We start from the raw sequence: 18,529 nt of genomic DNA, 5'->3' as shown, positions 1-18,529 counted from the left end.
GGGATTGGTTACCTCCACATGAGGTACTGTAGAAGCAATGTTTTCATGTACTTCCTGCTTTATTTCCTGTGCTACTTCCTTCTCCTCATTTGGTCCAGGACCCAGCTCATGCACTTTTGTTTCCTTAAACATTGATGTTTGAAAACTTGGCTGCTCGTTCAAACAGGAACATGAAGGACGTACTTCATCTTGATGTTGGTCTTCAATCTGGTTTTGCTCAGATGATGATACGGACTTCATATAAAGTGGAAATTCTCCATGAGGTTGGATGGATTCACCCACAGGTTCCTCTTTATTAAAGAACAAGAGCTGAGAGTGTTTAAACGACTCTGCAAACACTTCCTCTACATGTTCTTGATCAAATCTCTCAATGTTGTTGAACGACACCAACATCAGGTTCTCCTGCTCTTCCATTGCAGGTTCCTTGTTTTTAGCTTCAAACTCAATCATTTGTTTCTGATCCCAGATTTGGAGCAGGTCTTCATCTTTTTGGTTTCCAGCAGGATTCTCTTGGGTTTCTAAGTTAGTTTCTTCTCCTTGACATGAACTTTCCAATGCAGGTTCCTTGTTTTTATCTTTAAACTCAATAATTTGGCATTTCTGATCCCAGATTTGGAACAGATCTTCTTGGTTTCCAGCAGGATTCTCTTGGGTTTCTAAGTTAGTTTCTTCTCCTTGACATGAACTTTCCAATGCAGGTTCCTTGTTTTTATCTTTAAACTCAATAATTTGGCATTTCTGATCCCAGATTTGGAACAGATCTTCTTGGTTTCCAGCAGGATTCTCTTGGGTTTCTAAGTTAGTTTCTTCTCCTTGACATGAACTTTCCAATGCAGGTTCCTTGTTTTTATCTTTAAACTCAATAATTTGGCATTTCTGATCCCAGATTTGGAACAGATCTTCTTGGTTTCCAGCAGGATTCTCTTGGGTTTCTAAATTGGTTTCTTCTTCTTCACATGAACTTTCCATTGCAGTTCCCTTGATTTCATCTTTAACTTCAATAATTTGGCATTTCTGATCCCAGATTTGGAGAATGTCTTCATCCATGGCATCTCCTTCATGCCACATCTCTTGGGTTTCTGATGTGGTTTCTTCCAATGGAGGTTCCTTGTTTTCATCTTCAAACTCAATAATTTGGTATTTCTGATACCATATTTGGAGCATGTCTTGATCTTTTTCATGGAGCATCGGTCTTTGGTTTCTAGCTGGAATCTCTTGGGATTCGAAGTTGGTTTCTTCTCTTTTAGATGGAGTTTCCATTGCAGGTTCCTTGATTTCATCTTCAAACTCAATACTGCGGTGATTCTGATCCCAGATTTGGAGAATGTCTTCATCCATGGCATCCCCTTCATGGTACACTACTTGATGCCCTGCAGGAATATCTTGTGTTTCTGAGGTGGTCTCTTCCAATGCTGGATCCTTGTTTTCATCCTCAAACTCTATATTTCGCTGTTTCTGATCCCAGATTTGGAGCACGTCTCCATCTTCTTCATGGTCCATCACTTTTTGGTTTCCAGCAGGATTCTCTTGAGTTTCTGAGTTGGGTTCTTCTTTTTCAGATGGACTTTCCATTGCAGATTCCTTGATTTCATCTTCAACCTTAATACTTTGGAGATTCTGACACCTGATTTGGAGAATGTCTTCAACCATGGCATCTTCTTCATGGCATATCAATTCTTGCTTTCTAGCAAGAATATCTTGGGTTTCTGAGGTGGTTTCTTCCAATGCAGGTTCCTTGTTTTCATCTTCAAACTCAATAATTTGGTGTTTCTGATCCCAGATTTGGAGCACATCTTCATCTTCTTCATGGAACATCAGTCTATGGTTTCTAGCAGGAATTTCTTGGAATTCTGAGTTGGTTTCTTCTCTATTAGATGGAGTTTCTATTACAGTTTCCTTGATTTCATCTTCAACCTCAGTACTTTGGTGATTCTGATCCCAGATTTGGTGCTTGTCTATGGTGTCTTCTTCATGGCACATCACTTCTTGGTTTCCAGCAGAAATCTCTTGGGTTTCTGAGGAGGTTTCTTCCAATGCAGGTTCCTTGTTTTTATCTTTAAACTCAATAATTTGGCATTTCTGATCCCAGATTTGGAACAGATCTTCTTGGTTTCCAGCAGGATTCTCTTGGGTTTCTAAATTGGTTTCTTCTTCTTCACATGAACTTTCCATTGCAGTTCCCTTGATTTCATCTTTAACTTCAATAATTTGGCATTTCTGATCCCAGATTTGGAGAATGTCTTCAACCATGGCATCTCCTTCATGCCACATCTCTTGGGTTTCTGATGTGGTTTCTTCCAATGGAGGTTCCTTGTTTTCATCTTCAAACTCAATAATTTGGTATTTCTGATGCCATATTTGGAGCATGTCTTGATCTTTTTCATGGAGCATCGGTCTTTGGTTTCTAGCTGGAATCTCTTGGGATTCGAAGTTGGTTTCTTCTCTTTTAGATGGAGTTTCCATTGCAGGTTCCTTGATTTCATCTTCAAACTCAATACTGCGGTGATTCTGATCCCAGATTTGGAGAATGTCTTCATCCATGGCATCCCCTTCATGGTACACTACTTGATGCCCTGCAGGAATATCTTGTGTTTCTGAGGTGGTCTCTTCCAATGCTGGATCCTTGTTTTCATCCTCAAACTCTACATTTCGCTGTTTCTGATCCCAGATTTGGAGCACGTCTCCATCTTCTTCATGGTCCATCACTTTTTGGTTTCCAGCAGGATTCTCTTGAGTTTCTGAGTTGGGTTCTTCTTTTTCAGATGGAGTTTCCATTGCAGTTTCCTTGATTTCATCTTCAACCTTAATACTTTGTAGATTCTGACACCTGATTTGGAGAATGTCTTCAACCATGGCATCTTCTTCATGGCATATCAATTCTTGCTTTCTAGCAAGAATATCTTGTGTTTCTGAGGTGGTTTCTTCCAATGCAGGTTCCTTGTTTTCATCTTCAAACTCAATATTTTGCTGTTTCTGATCCCAGATTTGGAGCACGTCTTCATCTTCTTCATGGTCCATCACTTTTTGGTTTCCAGCAGGATTCTCTTGAGTTTCTGAGTTGGGTTCTTCTTTTTCAGATGGAGTTTCCATTGCAGTTTCCTTGATTTCATCTTCAACCTCAGTACTTTGGTGATTCTGATCCCAGATTTGGTGCTTGTCCATGGTGTCTTCTTCATGGCACATCACTTCTTGGTTTCCAGCAGAAATCTCTTGGGTTTCTGAGGAGGTTTCTTCCATTGTAACTTCCCTGTTTTCATCTTCAAACTCAATATTTTGGAGCATGACTTGATCTTCTTGGTTTCCAGCAGAAATCTCTTGGGTTTGTAAGCTGGTTTCTTCTTCAGATGGAGTTTTCATTGCAGTTTCCTTGATTTCATCTTCAACTTCAATACTTTGACATTTCTGATCCCAGATTTGGAGCACATCTTCACTCATGGCATCTTCTCCATGGCATTTAGCTTTGTGGTTTCCAGCAGGGATCTCTTTAGAGGTTTGTATTGGAGATGGAAGATGTTTTACAGCTTCAACACGGCTTCTGCTGTCCAATGATTCTCGTTCTTCTCTAACTGAAGCCCATGTGGAGCGTCTCCCTATAGCAATGGCCTCATTCAGGGCCTTCATATACTTTTCTTTTTCACCAGTAGAGGGCGCTTGTGGTCTCTCCAGCTCTGTCTCACAGCACACCTCCACCTGTGGAGCAACTGAACTCTGGGACAGAAACAGCACACATCAGTGTCACTGTCACAGAGTTCATTATAGAACAAAACCAACTGCCTGTGTCAAAACAACACCAATATACTGGCTTTGTTGCCATCATAATGGTATTAAACTAGGTGACTTTTGATGCTCCGGCTATGTGAAAACAAAAAAATATGTGGACACAAAGTAGTCCTAAAAACAAACAAAGTCACAATCATGTTCCTAGCGGTCAAAAAATTACATGAATGACAAAAAAAAAAAAAAAAATTTAATGTGTCCCAAAAAACATCAGCCACAAAACATTACACGATTTTCATCAATGTTCTCCACCAAACTGCCCCATTCACTGGATTTTAAATACATTTGCTCAATTTTTTAACAATATAAAATGTTTGTTTTATATATAAAAATTAATTAAGAGGGAATTTTTTTTTTAGCATTTTTCAGCATTTTTTTGCTGTTTTTATATTTTCTTTTCACTTTTCATTTGAATAAATTTAGCAACAATTTTTTTTTACTAATTTAGTAAAAATTAAATAGCAAATATAAATATTATATATATTTATATATATATATATATATATATAAAATAAAAATTATTTAGTAATTTAGAAAAGTTTTAGTAATTGTGTTGTGTTTTTTTACTATTAATAATTTGTCAATGTCTATATAAAAAAAATCAATTAAAAAATTAGTAATCAATAAAAATAAGAAAATAAATATTTTAAAGGTTTCAGTTTTAGTTTGACATTTTGTATATAAAAAAAAAAAAAAAAAAAAAAAAAAAACTTACTATTAAAGCCTTTGGTCATATTTAACTGCCAGGATCACAAATACAAGCCCAAAGTTACTAATATAATAATGCAATGCAGAAACGCTTAACATAATACAAGGGAGTCAGGTTCGAGTCTTGTATCCTGATCCGATTTTCTTGCTAAACTTTCTTCATCTCTCTACTGTACTACAATAATGAACAGCTCCCTGGAGAGCAGCTATGAAAGATTAAAATCCATGCATTATTAATGTGAACATGAACTCTCTCTGACACTCATTGATTCATTCACACTACCTGCATGAGAATCAGAGCTTTAGCTAAGCCGGCGTATCTGATGGACAAACGCTCTGTGTTTCGCTTGTCTTGACAAGATTCCTATAATCCACATTGAGTTTGATTCCAGAAGAGTCTTTATGATCTGATCTCAATCTCTGTGAGATATACGACTCCTGTGTGTTTTTCTTTTATAATTCAGTGTCTCACAGCTGCTATTTCAAGCTTGAGGAAACAACATAAATTTGTAGATTTACTGAAGGACTTAGAAGAAACGACAGCAGTAATATGATCTACAATGAGAGAATGTCAAATACATCAACAAACCAAAGGCTGCTCGCTCTGGAAAAAGAGTCAAGGCCTTAAATCAGCCTCTAATGGATCATTTATAAACAGCACAAATACTGACGATCATAAACCAGCAGCAGATGTTCTTTAAGAAAGAGATAAAGGCATGGATTTACAGCAATGGAGCTGAGCCAACAGCAGAAAATACTCAGAATCACCTGTGAACAGCAAGAGCTCTGAGGGCAACTCAAAGACATCTGTGATTAGATCAGCAACAGAGATGTAAAGGATCTGTATCTGAGTTAAATTAATCTGAGATGTTTCCCAGACAGATTAAAACCATCCTGAGGAGCATCTCACAGTCAGACGAGAATCTCCTGTTTGCAGACTCAGAGAACGCCGCTCAATGAAGATGCTGAAGGTTTCATCAAGCTCACGGTGGGAAACGCTTTTACTGAGAAGAATAGAGTCGAGGGCTTTCCAGATTATGACAAATGTTGGATTCCTGCAGACGTTCCCACGATCCTCTGGCACCGCGGTAAATAAGCTCTGAGCTTCACAATACTGTGTCTGATTAAATCACTGCCTTTAATGTTTCTTAAAGAGACTTTTCTGCTCATCAAGGCAGTTTATTTGATTAATAATACAGAAAAAAATCCTGTAATATTGTGAAATGTTAATGCTATTAAAAAGTGTTTTTTTATTTTATTATACCTTAGAATATAATTTATTTCTGTGATGCAAAGCTGAATTTTCAGCATCATTATTCCAGTCGTCAGTGTCACATGATCTTTCAGAAATCATTCTAATATGCTGATTTATTGTCAGTGTTGGAAACAGGATTTTTTCCGATTTTAGAATTCTTTGATAAATAAAACGTTAAAAAGAACAGCATTTATTTATAATCGAAAACTTTTGTAACAAACACCTCGTTCAAATTTTGGAATCAGTGATTTTTTTCCTATCTCTCTTTGAAAGAAATGAACACTTCTGTTTAGCAAAGATGTGTTAAATTGATTAAAAGTGATAGCAAAGACTTATATTGTTAGAAAAGATTTATATTTTGAATAAATTGTGCTGAGTAAATTCTTTTGAACTTTTTATTCAACAAAGAGTCCTGAAAAAATATTAAGCAGTAATAAATCAGCATATTAGAATTTCTGAAGGATCATGTGACACTGAAACTGGAGTTTGCATCAAAGAAATAAATTATTTTTTAAACTATATTAATATGGAACACCATTATTTTAAACTGAAATAATATTTCACAATATTACATTTTTTTCTGTATTTTTGATCAAGTAAATGCAGCCTTGATGAGCATTTCTTAAAAAAAATGTGACCTTGAACCACCATACCAGTCATAAGGATACATTTTGTGAAAGTGAGATTTATACATTATCTGAAAGCTAAATAAATAAGCTTCATCCATTGAGGTATGATTTGTAAGGATAGGACAATATTTGAAAATCTGGAATCTGAGAGCGCAAAAAAAAAAAATCTATATTAATATTGAAAAATTAAAAAATTATATAATATTGAGAAAATCACCTTTAAAGTTGTCCAAATTAAGTTCTTAGCAATGCATATTACTAATCAAAAATTAAGTTTTGATATATTTATGGTAGAAAATTTACAGAATATCTTCATGAAACATGATCTTTACTTAATATCCTAATGATTTTTGGCATAAAAGAAAAATTGATAATGTTGGCTATTGCTACACACATACTTGTGCTACTTAAGACTGGTTTTGTGCTCCAGGGTCACATATAACCCTTAATTTTTTGGCATTATAGTAATGATGATTTTATCATGAAAAAGCTTCAAACGAACTGAAGTTATATAATAAACAGCCGTAAATGAGCAGTAAACACGTGTGTATGATGTGGTTAACAGTAATGTCTTACCTCCACACCATTAGCCTCATGATCCGGCTTTACTGGAACATCTTCAGGTTCGGCTTTAACCTCCTCTGACATCTACAAACACAGAGACACAACTTATAAACATCAGACAGAAGGGTTAAAATAGTTAACTAGATGTCAGTGAATGGAGTGAAATGTCATATAAATAACGAAAAGAGTGATCATGCAAAACAATCACCTGTGTCATGATGTTAAACACAAAGGATGACTGTAAACAATAAAACAATATGCTTCAAACTGAATTAAAAACGGTTTTATTGGAATGTTTTATTGGGTTAAACCATTTAACACTCTATTATGAACCAAAACAAGCTTAACACAACCTGGTTGACCAGTCGAGTTAGTCTTCAAAACACTAAGCTAAAGAGCTGATTCTAAAAACCAGACAAATCTGATGATATTTACTCACCCTCATAACATTTTAAAACCTTTTCCAGCTCTTTTTAATTTGACAGACTCCAAAAAGGACAAAAAGCTGCATCAGGATATCATAACACAAGCGACTCAAACTGCAGTGTTTTTGTATTAAAAAGAGCTGAAAGAAGATTCTTCAACAGATCATGAAGGCAAGTAAAAACTGACAGAATTTGTTTATCTCTTTAAAATGCAGCTTTGTCTATTTCTGTTGATAAATGATCATCAGTGTCACTCAAATCCCAAGCACAGGCTGGTTTCCTGTCAACGTCTTACTTCCTGTGAGCGTACAGGTTTAATCAAAGATGGTTTGTTTGGTTGAGGAGACGAGGACAGTCTTCTGTCCCACTCGTTCACTCCAGACACTTCACAACGCATCTCCAGAAAGGACCGCTTCAGCTCACTGACGCTCAGATGATGCTGCACTAGTTCTGTGGGCGTGTCTGTCTCCTGGCCCACCAATCACAGCACAGGGAGGGATCAGATGGGGCGGGGCATAAAAAGATTCCAAATGAATGTCATTGACATTTTTAATTCATGCTTGTTTAATACACTCAAAATAACTAGAGCTATGTTAACTGTAACTTTGAAACAAGCATTTTCTGTGAAACTTGAATTTCTGATTAAAGTGCTGTTAGATTCACTGCAGTTCTAGTTATTAACTGGCTCATATGAGCAGTTAAACCCAAACACATGTCGGCTCATGCGTCACCAACCTCCAACATGAGATTACTGTGCTTGACAAACACATTCTCTCCTTTAATCCGCTTTATAAAACTATACTAGAGAAAGAGAAAAAAAAACAAGGATAATTTAAAACTAGGACCATGGTTTAAACAAATCAATTGAGTCAATGATTCAGTGACTCATTCATAAAGAATGAATCAGTTGTTTGAATGAATCGGTTGAGTGAATGATTCAATGACTCCATGTCTATTTCTCATTTGTGACCCTGGAGCACAAAACCAATCTTAAGCAGCATGGGTATATATTTGTAGAAATAGCCAAAAATACGTTGTATGGGTCAAAATTAAATTTTCTTTCAATTTTAATTTAAAAATCATTAGGATATCAAGTAAAGATCATGTTCCATTAAGACATTTTGTACATTTCCTACTGCTAATACACTGCCACTCAAAAGATTTAATGCTTCTTAAAGGAGACTTTTCTGCTCACCAAGGCTGCATTTATTTGATTAAAAATACAGAAAAAAAATGTAATATTGTCAAATGTTAATGCAATTTAAAATAGTAGTTTTCTATTTTAATATACTTTCAAATATAATTTATTTCTGTGGTGCAAAGCTGAATTTTTAGCATTATTACGGCAGTCTTCAGGATAACATGATCCTTCAGAAATTATTCTAATATACTGATTTATTTTCAGTGTTGGAAACAGCTGTGCTGCTTAATATTTTTTTGGAACCTGTGATACTTTTTTCAGAATTCTTTGACAAATAAAATGTTAAAAAGAACAGCATTTATTTAAAATAGAACACTTTTGTAACAAGTAAACTTTCTCTTTGAAAGAAATTATTACTTTTATTCAGCAATGATGTGTTAAATTGATTAAAAGTGATAGTAAAGACTTAAAAAAATATTAAGCAGCACAACCATTTCCAACATTGACAATTCTAATAATAAATCAGTATATTAGAATGATTTCTGAAGAATTATTTTGAGTATATTTTGAATAGTTATTTTGAATTGCAACAATATTTCATAATATTACTTTTCTCTGTGTTTTTGATCAAATAAATTGAACTTTTAGGTGGCAGTGTGTATCAAAACGTATTCTTTGATTACTAAAATGCATTGCAAAGAACTTTAAAGGTGATTTTCTCAATATTTTAAGTTTTTGCACCCTCAGAATCTAGATATTTAAAAAGTTGTATCTCGGCCAAATATTATACATCAATGAAAATCTAAATTTGTAAAAATGGACCCTTATGTGAGTTTTGTGATCCAGGGTCACATTTAAGGGGCAACTAAAGGTAATTTCTCAGCAAAAACTGATGTGTGATTAATTAATCAGCACATTACGTAAATAATCAGAATTAAAAAATACATATATAATCACTTGACAACCCTAATTAAAACCCTTTCAGCAACCAAATCCACATTGGAATGGTTTCTGCTACTGGTTATGACACGTTTCTTGCAAAAAACAAGACAAAAACAAAAGCAAAAACATGGTGATGATGGATGATTCTTGGCTTCAAACCAGCCTAAGGAGGTTTGCTGGTTAAGTTGGTTTCTCATCCTGACCAGCTCAAAAATAAACCCATCAAACCACCTTAAACTGGTTTCTGTCTTCTCACTGAGTCTCAATACCTGTGTCTTCATGTCAAAGTTGTCCTCAAAGTCAGACTATAATGAGTGATAAGTTGAAAGAAAGCATGTGAGACATGTTATACACTCATTAAAACCACAAAAACAAGCTATTAAGAATAAAGCTAGACCTCAGTCGCAGACGTGTCGTCATCACAAGCGAAGCTGGTTTGATCGCTGTCAGTCTGTTTGATCAAAGAACATCCCGACAGATCGCAGCAATAAAGGAAAAAATCCTCCCATCAGACTTTGTGTTATTCAGATCATGATGGATGACAAGTAGATGATCTTCATGAAGATCATGAGGATGTGACTCAAAAGGAAGGAAGGTCTGCTGTTCACAATACAACACAGATGATGAGAAAATGAACTTGATGTGATGCATGAGAAGAGCATGTAGAAATTTGATCCTGATGGCAGTTCTTCATACATTCTGCAACATGCATCAAACAAGACGACAAACGCTGAATGACTATAACAATCACATTCCACAGATGAAGGTTTGACCAGATGCTTTATGCATGATTAAAGTGTCAAAAATACATCTAACATATAATACATCTAATAATATATTTTTCTAATACACTATAATATATTTTTGTGATTATAACTCAGTTTAACTATTAGTAGTTATGCTTTTAAGTTGATTAATTAAAAAGTTTACAGAATCTGCAAAATGTTAATCATTTTAGCAAAATAAGAGGGATCTTTCTTTAGTATAAGATATTTTCAGCTGTTCGAACGAATAAAATGAATGAATAATTCAGTAATTACATCAGCGACTTGCTGCCACCTACTGGCAGATTTAGTTTCATTTTTAAAGTATCTTTTCAGTTATTTAAATCATTTAATATTTCTATATTCAAAATGTTATATTTAAAACATGGACTTATGAATTCAATTGCACTCATGCCACATCTGAGCCTCATTAAGCATGACAATACACCTCCAAGCCACTTTTGTGTTCTTCTGTACCACCTCAGTTGAACAAATTTTGTTAATACTGATTTCATTTGATTGGTAACTTATATAGAAATTTTAAAGCTTAAAAATATATAATATTTTAAGAGAATAAAAGATGATATACTTTTAGAATAATGCCATTACAAAGGTAAAAACAAAAATTCCCTGTAAATCACTTTAAAATATCAAAAATCACCTCATAATAGGAAGCCTAACTTTTTAGCATATTTTTAAATTATTTATTAGAATATGCTCCTGAAATTTTGACTGCTCCTAAATTTAAGTTAGGAGCACTAGCCTTACTTCTAACATATGTGACCCTGGAGCACAAAACCAGTCTTAAGTCGCTGGGGTATATTTGTAGCAATAGCCAAAAATCCATTGTATGGGTCAAAATTTTTGATTTTTCTTTTATGCCAAAAATCATTAAGAAATTAAGCAAAGTTCATGTTCCATGAAGATTTCTTGTAAAATTCCTACTGTAAACATATCAAAATGTAATTTTTGATTTGTAATATGCATTGTTAAGAACCTAATTTGGACAACTTTAAAGGTGATTTTCTCAGTCTTTTTGATTTTATTGCATCCTCAGATTTCTGATTTCAAATAGATGCATCTCAGTCAAATATTGTCCTATCCTAACAAACCATACATCAATAGAAAGCTTATTTATTGAGCTTTCATATGATGCATAAATCTCAGTTTTGTCAAATTTAACCTTATGACTGGTTTTGTGGTCCAGGGTCACATATAATACATGCAGTATTTGTAGTCTATTTGTGGAAGTTGCCAGTGGAAACATGCTGTGGAAGATCTCAAGCTTTTTCCAAACAACAACGATGACAATAATCCCATGAAATGTCGTGAATGAGAACGAACAGATGAAACACACTCTCTAAGCTCATTAGCTGGATGAAAGTCCAAACACTGGCGCCGGCTCAAGCTCACACACGCACCTCGTCGTCGTCTGAAGTGTCCTGGAAGCCCTGCGCCAGAGACGAGCCGAGAGACGCCGCTTTGGGCTCCAGATAGCAAAGACACAGCGCCAGCGGGAAGGAGAGCGTCAGGGCGTACGGCACCGAGAACGACGTGGACAGCAGGAAGAAGAAAATGAAAAGGAAGCAGGGGATGAGCGAGGGCGACTTGATGGGCATGAAGTGATGCAGGCTCTCGGGGAGGAAGCGCAGCTCGGTGAGGTCGGGGAAGCTCAGGTAACCGTCGTCGTCCAGGAGCGAGGACAGATCGGGAAGGTGAAGGGAGAAGGAGAAGAGCGTGCCGCCTCTGCTGCGGCTCTGGTCCAGCCTCTGCTTGCGGGCGGACAGAAGAAGCGCCTGCTCCTCCAGAAGGGCCGCTTTACGATCCGCTTGGGCCTGACGGCGTCGGCAGCCCGCCGTGGTTTTGGCCGGACTGACGGAGGCGGCGCGCTTGCGGCTGCTTTCTCTGCGTCTCCTGCGGACTTTGGTGGACGAGACGGGAGAGGATGGGAGGGAGAGTTCAGATCCTAACGGATCAGATGAATATAGACACGACTAATGACGATGGGAGAAATCGGTGGAGGGAAAACATGTCGTATGCATGTGTGAAAACATATGCATGTTTGAAAAATGTGGGGTCAAAAGAAAAGCGAGAAAGCTGGTCAGTAAAGGACGGAAAATAACAGTTCGATTATAACTACTGTGGAACCTGTTGCACTCACCGAAAAAAGTTAATGCAATTCTACACATTTGTTTGCAGTTCAACACATTTGCATTTGCATTTTATGAATTCAATTGATTAGACACCCCTTTTAATTATAAAAAATAGAAAGAGGAGATCATCAAATAAAATTAGGAAAAAGAAAACTTTTCATATGTCTCAATTATTCAAACTAAAATGTGACCCTGGAGCACAAAACCAGTCTTAAGTCGCTGGGGTATATTTGTAGCAATTGCCAAAAATACATTGTATGGGTCAAAATTATTGATTTTTCTTTTATGCCAAAAATCATTAGGAAATTAAGTAAAGATCATGATCCATGAAGATTTTTTGTAAAATTCCTACTATAAATATATCAAAATGTAATTTTTGATTAGTAATATGCATTGTTAAGAACTTAATTTGAAGAACTTTAAAGGTGATTTTCTCAGCATTTTGATTTTTTGCACCTTCAGATTTCAGATTTTCAAATAGTTGTATCTCGGCCAAATATTGTCCTATCATAACAAACCATACATCAATAGAAAGCTTATTTATTGAGCTTTCATATGATGTGTATATCTCAGTTTTGTAAAATTTGACCTTACGACTGGTTTTGTGGTCCAGGGTCACAAATAAATTATTATATTGTCAAAAGTTTTTTTTACATTCAACTGACTTTTTGATTATTACCTCTATTAAAGGTGCAATGTGTAATATTTAAGATTATCTCTAGACAGAAATGCAATATAATACAGATAACTATGTTTTCAGGGGTGTATAAAGACATTACGTAATGAGCCATTATGTTTTTATTAACTTAGAATTATCAGTTTATATCTACATACGCTGCGGGTCCCCTCACATGAATTATGTTTCTACAGTAGCCCTGAACGGACAAACTGCGCTACAGATCGCGTTTCATCACTGTTGTTCTAGCGAAAAAACACTGACACAATGATGAACAAGTAACAGTAATATTCACAATAACATCGTTTTATTGAATTATCAAGTAAATCTAATTCCCTAATTTGCGCTTTAAAAGAAACTTCATTATTCTTTGCTGTCTAAAACGAGGACATCTTAATCCCGTGTCGGCTTCTGTAAAGGGGCTTCTGTAAAGGGAGGGGTGAGCGGCGGACGGAGTCGTTGGTTGCAATTCACAACCTCACCGCTAGATGCTGCAAAAAATCTACACACTGCTCCTTTAAACTATTAAAATAAAATCCAATCGAGAAAATTAAAAGGTAAAAACTAAAAAAAAATTTTTTGTTAATTAAATAATTAAATAACAGAATTTTGGAAAAACAATAAAACATTTTCTTTTGGGCACTATTATTGTTAACATGTTAAGAAATTATTAAATTGTAAAATTTTATCATCAATTAAATTAATTAGAGAGCCCTTTTTATATAAAAAAAAAAATACAGAAATTTAAGAATTTGAAAAAAAAAAAAAACATTTTGTTAGGGCACTAATATTATTGTTAAAATTGTAATAAATTATTACATTGTAAAAGTTTCATTAAATTGATTTATGATCCTTTTTTATTATAATAAATACAGAAATTTAAAAATTTAAGAAGAAAGAGTGCCCTATGAATGTTAAAACTTCATTAAATTCTAAAAATGTATTTAAAAGTTTAATAAATAAAACAGAATTTTGAAAAAAAAATTGTTAGGGCACTATTGTTAAAATTTTCATGAATTATAAATTATTAAGTTTTATCAATTAAATTGATTAAAGATTCTTTATTATTATAAAAATTACAAAAATATAAGAATTTGAGAAAAAAATTGATTTGTGAATAAGTTTAAAATTTCTTACAAAGTTTAAAGGTTTTAAAAATTAAATTGATTCAACATCTTTTTTGACAAAAAAATGATAGAAATTTAGGAATTTTAGAAAAATAAAACATTTTGTAATGCGTTTTTAGTGTTAAAATTTTCATACATTTTTTAAATTTAAGGATACTATATTATATATATATATATATATATATATAAAATAAAAAATATAGTATCTCTTATAGTAGTTCAGAAGCATGAATGATGAAACAAACCTGACAACAGCAGGTCTGATAATCAGTGACACATTAAAACCATCATGTGTCCAGCTCTCATTTATATTTGTTTGACAGTTACCTTGGTGACAGATGTGGGCGGGGCTTGTTCTGATTCCTCACTGTTGGTTTTATTCTCCTCCTCCACTGAGTTCATCTCCTCTGCTTTCTTCTCCGGGGTTTCTGTGGCGATGAAGTCATCCGAAACAACATCGGGTTTGGCGTTCTTCCCGTCTTCATGGTTGACCGTCGCTGGCGCTGATCACACAGATTAAAATTAACACAGTTACGATCATTTTTAGGAATTCATCATCAAAAGTGAGGAACAAATCTGTATTTATATATGTAGAAACAAAAAAAAAAAAAACATGTAGACATTAGTGTTGCACAATATACCACTACTAAAAAGGTATCGCTATATCCTGCTTTAAAAAAAAAAAAACAGTGTGATTCCGCATTTTACTAGTACATTATGAGCATTTTACTGTTACTTTTAAGAAAAACCATTCTCATATCATATACAAACTGAAATGTAGAGGCAGCAACCCGTCAAAATAAAAGTTTGGTTTAACTTGATAGAAATATTACTATTATTATTATTGATAGTACTACTACTGCTACTACTGCTAAGAAAAAAATTATTAAAACAATATTTAAGGAATATTTACCAGAATTTATTTACAAGAAAACTGTAAATACATAAGACAGGATTTCTGAAAAAAACAAAAAAAAACAAAAAAAAACTATATATATTTATATAATAATTCTTTAATTTATAAAGATTAATTTGATTTTTATAGACATGCTATTAAAATTGAATGCAGAAAATTGAAAACTGAATTTGAGAAAAATAATAAAACATTTCATAGGACCCTAAAATGTAATTTGTGTTAAACTTTTAAGAAACTGCTGTTAAACTGTGTACGTTTCATGATTTTTCATGATAATTAGACATGCTTTTTGATTCATATTTTTTTAAATGTAACCATTAAAATCAAGTCTAGAAAAATTCAAAACAGGGGAAAATAAATAAATAAAAAAACAATTCTTTATAGAAATTGAATTAATCTTTATAAATTAATTAGACATGCTATTAAAATTAAATGCAGAAAAATAATGCAAAACAGATTCACAGAATTTGATAAAAATAAAAATATTAAAACACATTTTATAGGGCCCTAAAATGTAATTTTTGTTAAACGTTTAAGAAACTGCTGTTAAATTGTGTATATTATGTGATTTTTCATGACAATTAGACATGCCTTTGATTCTTTTCTTTTTTTTAATGTAACCATTAAAATGGTCTAGAAAAATTTAAAATGGGAAAAAACGGAATCCAGAAAAATTTAAATGAATTTCGAAAGAATAAAATGGAATTTGGGAATAAAACTAATTTCATAGGGCCCTATTTATTTGATTTGTCTTAGTTTTATTGTATGTGTCATTTAGTTTGTTACTTGCATCTATGTTCTTATTATTAATAACAAAATTAAAATAACAAAAATTGACTATCACGATATAAATTATTCATGAAACAAGATTTGGCTTAAAACGTATTTTATAGGGCCTTAAAATGTAGTTTTTGTTAACCTTTTAAGAAACTGCCATTAAATTGTGCATGTTTCATGATTTTTTCATGATAATTAGACATGCTTTTTGGTTAATACTGTTTAAATGTAACCATTAACATATAGTCTAGAAAAATTCAAAGCAGGGAAAAAACTAAAAATGATTTTGGAAAGAATAAAAAGGAATTAGGGGATAAAACTAATTTCATAGGGCCCTATTTATTTGATTTGTGTCTTAGTTTTATTGTATTTGTCCTTTAGTTTGTTACTTGCATCTATGTTCTCATTATTAATAACAAAGATAAAATAACAAAAATGGACTATATCATGATACAAACTGTTATTGTGAAATAAAATGACTATATCATGAAATAAGATTTTGCTTTATCCTTTTAGCTCTGATCAAAGTTGCAAAGATCACTACATACCTGTAGGCTCACAAATGCTTTTTTTTTTTTTATAGATAAAATAACTATAACCTCCATTTGGATCATCTGTTATTCATTTACTTTACCTGCCATTCTATGTTTTTATCGTAGTATCGGTTCAGTAGCAGCATTTAGTCAGATATCGTACCGGAGTCAAAATTTTGGTATCGTGACAACACTAGTAGACATAAAGAAAAATAAAATAATAATAATATAAAGGAATGCATTTAAGACATGTAATGTGTTTGTAGGCTCATTTTAGACATCTTTATAAATGAGGTTTTTACTCAATGACTTGACTAACAGGTTAGTGTGAGTTAGCGGTGTTACTCACTGCTGTCCATGCTGGCTGTGACGGTGTGCCGCCTGCTGGCCGATCGCTGGAAGTGCGGCGCGGCCCGTGAGATCTGAGCGCTCGCGCGACGCGTCTGTGCTTGCGTTCGGCCGCTGTAGCGGAACTTTGAGCCCAACGACAGGAAGCGCTTGGGAGGAGCTTCAGGAGAAACCAGCCTATCAGAACACAGGAATCAGACCGCTAGTTAGTTATCGTTAACATGTAAACGTTACACTTATGCGGGATACTTCTGATGCTTTTAACCCTTATGCGGTCCTCGTTTTCAAATCACACTCGGGGACTTCGGGGTAATTTTTCGCACCGGGAAACAAAACGCAATTTTGTAACAAAATAATAGTAAAAAAAAAAAAAAAAAAAAAAAAATTCTGTTTAATAAAGTTTTTACTCGACATTTGTGCAGTTTTCAGTGGTTTAAAAATATTTTTTAATTGGATTTTTATACAAAAACTGTCTTTTTTATATAAAATTCACTCTATAAATAACCCACATTTCTAACGATAAGATGGATCATTTCACATGGTTTGGTGTAAGATTTTTGCCCATCTTTTGGAAAATACAGTTTTAAAAGTAAAAAAATAATCACTTTTACCACTAGATGGCTGCAGAGCTCCACTATATGCTATTTGCTGTTTGCCCACCAGAAAGATATCTTTTCATAAGTTTTTTTCAGTTGAGTTCATAGCTACATATGAAATCACAATTCTAACAATAAAAATTACTTTTTGTCAAAGTTCAGCATTTTTAGTACTTAAACAAATCATTTCTATTACATATGCAGTAGCAGTACACAACATGAACATACGAATGCAAAAACAGCAAATGTTTTTATTTTATTTGACAAATTATAAGAGAGCAGTTTTTATGGTCTCACAAATGTATTTCTGTGTGTCCTGTGTATTTCAGAATATGTAGATATGAACTCAACTCAAAAAAAAAAAAAAAAACTTGTGAAAAGATATCTTTCAGGTGGTCAAATAGCAAAAAACAAAAGTGGAGCTCTGCAGCCACCTAGTGGTAAATTTTTTTTTTTTTTACTTTTAAAACTGGATTTTCCAAAAGATGCACAAAAAACTTAACACTAAACCTTCTGGAATCATCCATGTTATCCCCATGAATGAAAGTTAGACATGTGGGTCTTTTATAAAGTGATTTTACATTAAAAAAACAACTGTTGTTGTATATTAAAAAAAAAAAATTATTAATTTGTACAAAATTTAAAAAATGTAATAAATCCTCCGAAAACTCCACAAATGTGGAGTAAAAACAATAATACATTTTTTCACACTAACATAAAATCAAGATATCACTCCAATTTTTTTTTTTATTTGTAGATCAAGATAGTGTTGACTGATGTACAAAGTCTCATACCATTTGAACAAAGGGAACTTTTTTTTTTTTTAATTTCAGTAAATGTCATTTGGGGTCAAAAAGACCCCAAGGACCGCATACATTTTTTATGAAAATAAAAACTGAAAATTCTGACCTGAAGAAGGTGTGATGCTCCACACAAACTTTCCAGAGTCTCTTTGCTGCTTTGTGATTGGGGAGTTTAAATCCGATTGTGCTCTCGAACTGCTCCAGCTGAATGAAAACAGAAAGACGAGCGTTTCAGACTAGGGCTGTGCGATATTGAAGAAAAATGTGATATGCGATACCTTGTTAAATAATGCAATATTCAATATGATAAATATGCATCACATAAAAAGTAATGTCACAAATCTGAAAATGTAACTTCAACATCAATGTAAACAAACAAACAAAACAAAATAATT

At 33.6% G+C, this 18,529-nt stretch overlaps 1 protein-coding gene across 9 annotated transcripts in view; it reads right to left on the bottom strand.

Moving 5' to 3' along the window:
- epb41l3b (erythrocyte membrane protein band 4.1-like 3b) overlaps positions 1 to 18,529 on the bottom strand; it is a 77,496-nt gene that overhangs the window by 6,685 nt on the left and 52,282 nt on the right. For 7 of the 9 annotated variants that reach the window (XM_073849025.1, XM_073849022.1, XM_073849019.1 and 4 more), the window contains 7 exons: positions 18,241 to 18,338; positions 16,737 to 16,912; positions 14,489 to 14,664; positions 11,627 to 12,199; positions 9,839 to 9,892; positions 9,711 to 9,746; positions 6,946 to 7,017 (listed from right to left, as the gene is read on the bottom strand). In XM_073849025.1, the coding sequence (XP_073705126.1) occupies positions 6,946 to 7,017; positions 9,711 to 9,746; positions 9,839 to 9,892; positions 11,627 to 12,199; positions 14,489 to 14,664; positions 16,737 to 16,912; positions 18,241 to 18,338 (1,185 nt within the window). The remainder of the gene's footprint in view (positions 1 to 6,945; positions 7,018 to 9,710; positions 9,747 to 9,838; positions 9,893 to 11,626; positions 12,200 to 14,488; positions 14,665 to 16,736; positions 16,913 to 18,240; positions 18,339 to 18,529) is intronic. The other 2 variants (XM_073849026.1, XM_073849027.1) reach the window with 1 other exon arrangement.

The sequence above is a fragment of the Garra rufa genome, chromosome 10, assembly GCF_049309525.1.
Source record: "Garra rufa chromosome 10, GarRuf1.0, whole genome shotgun sequence".
Taxonomy (NCBI): Eukaryota; Metazoa; Chordata; class Actinopteri; order Cypriniformes; family Cyprinidae; genus Garra; species Garra rufa.
The sequence above is the reverse complement of the archived record's forward strand: the minus strand, read 5'-3'. Positions and strand labels throughout refer to the sequence as shown.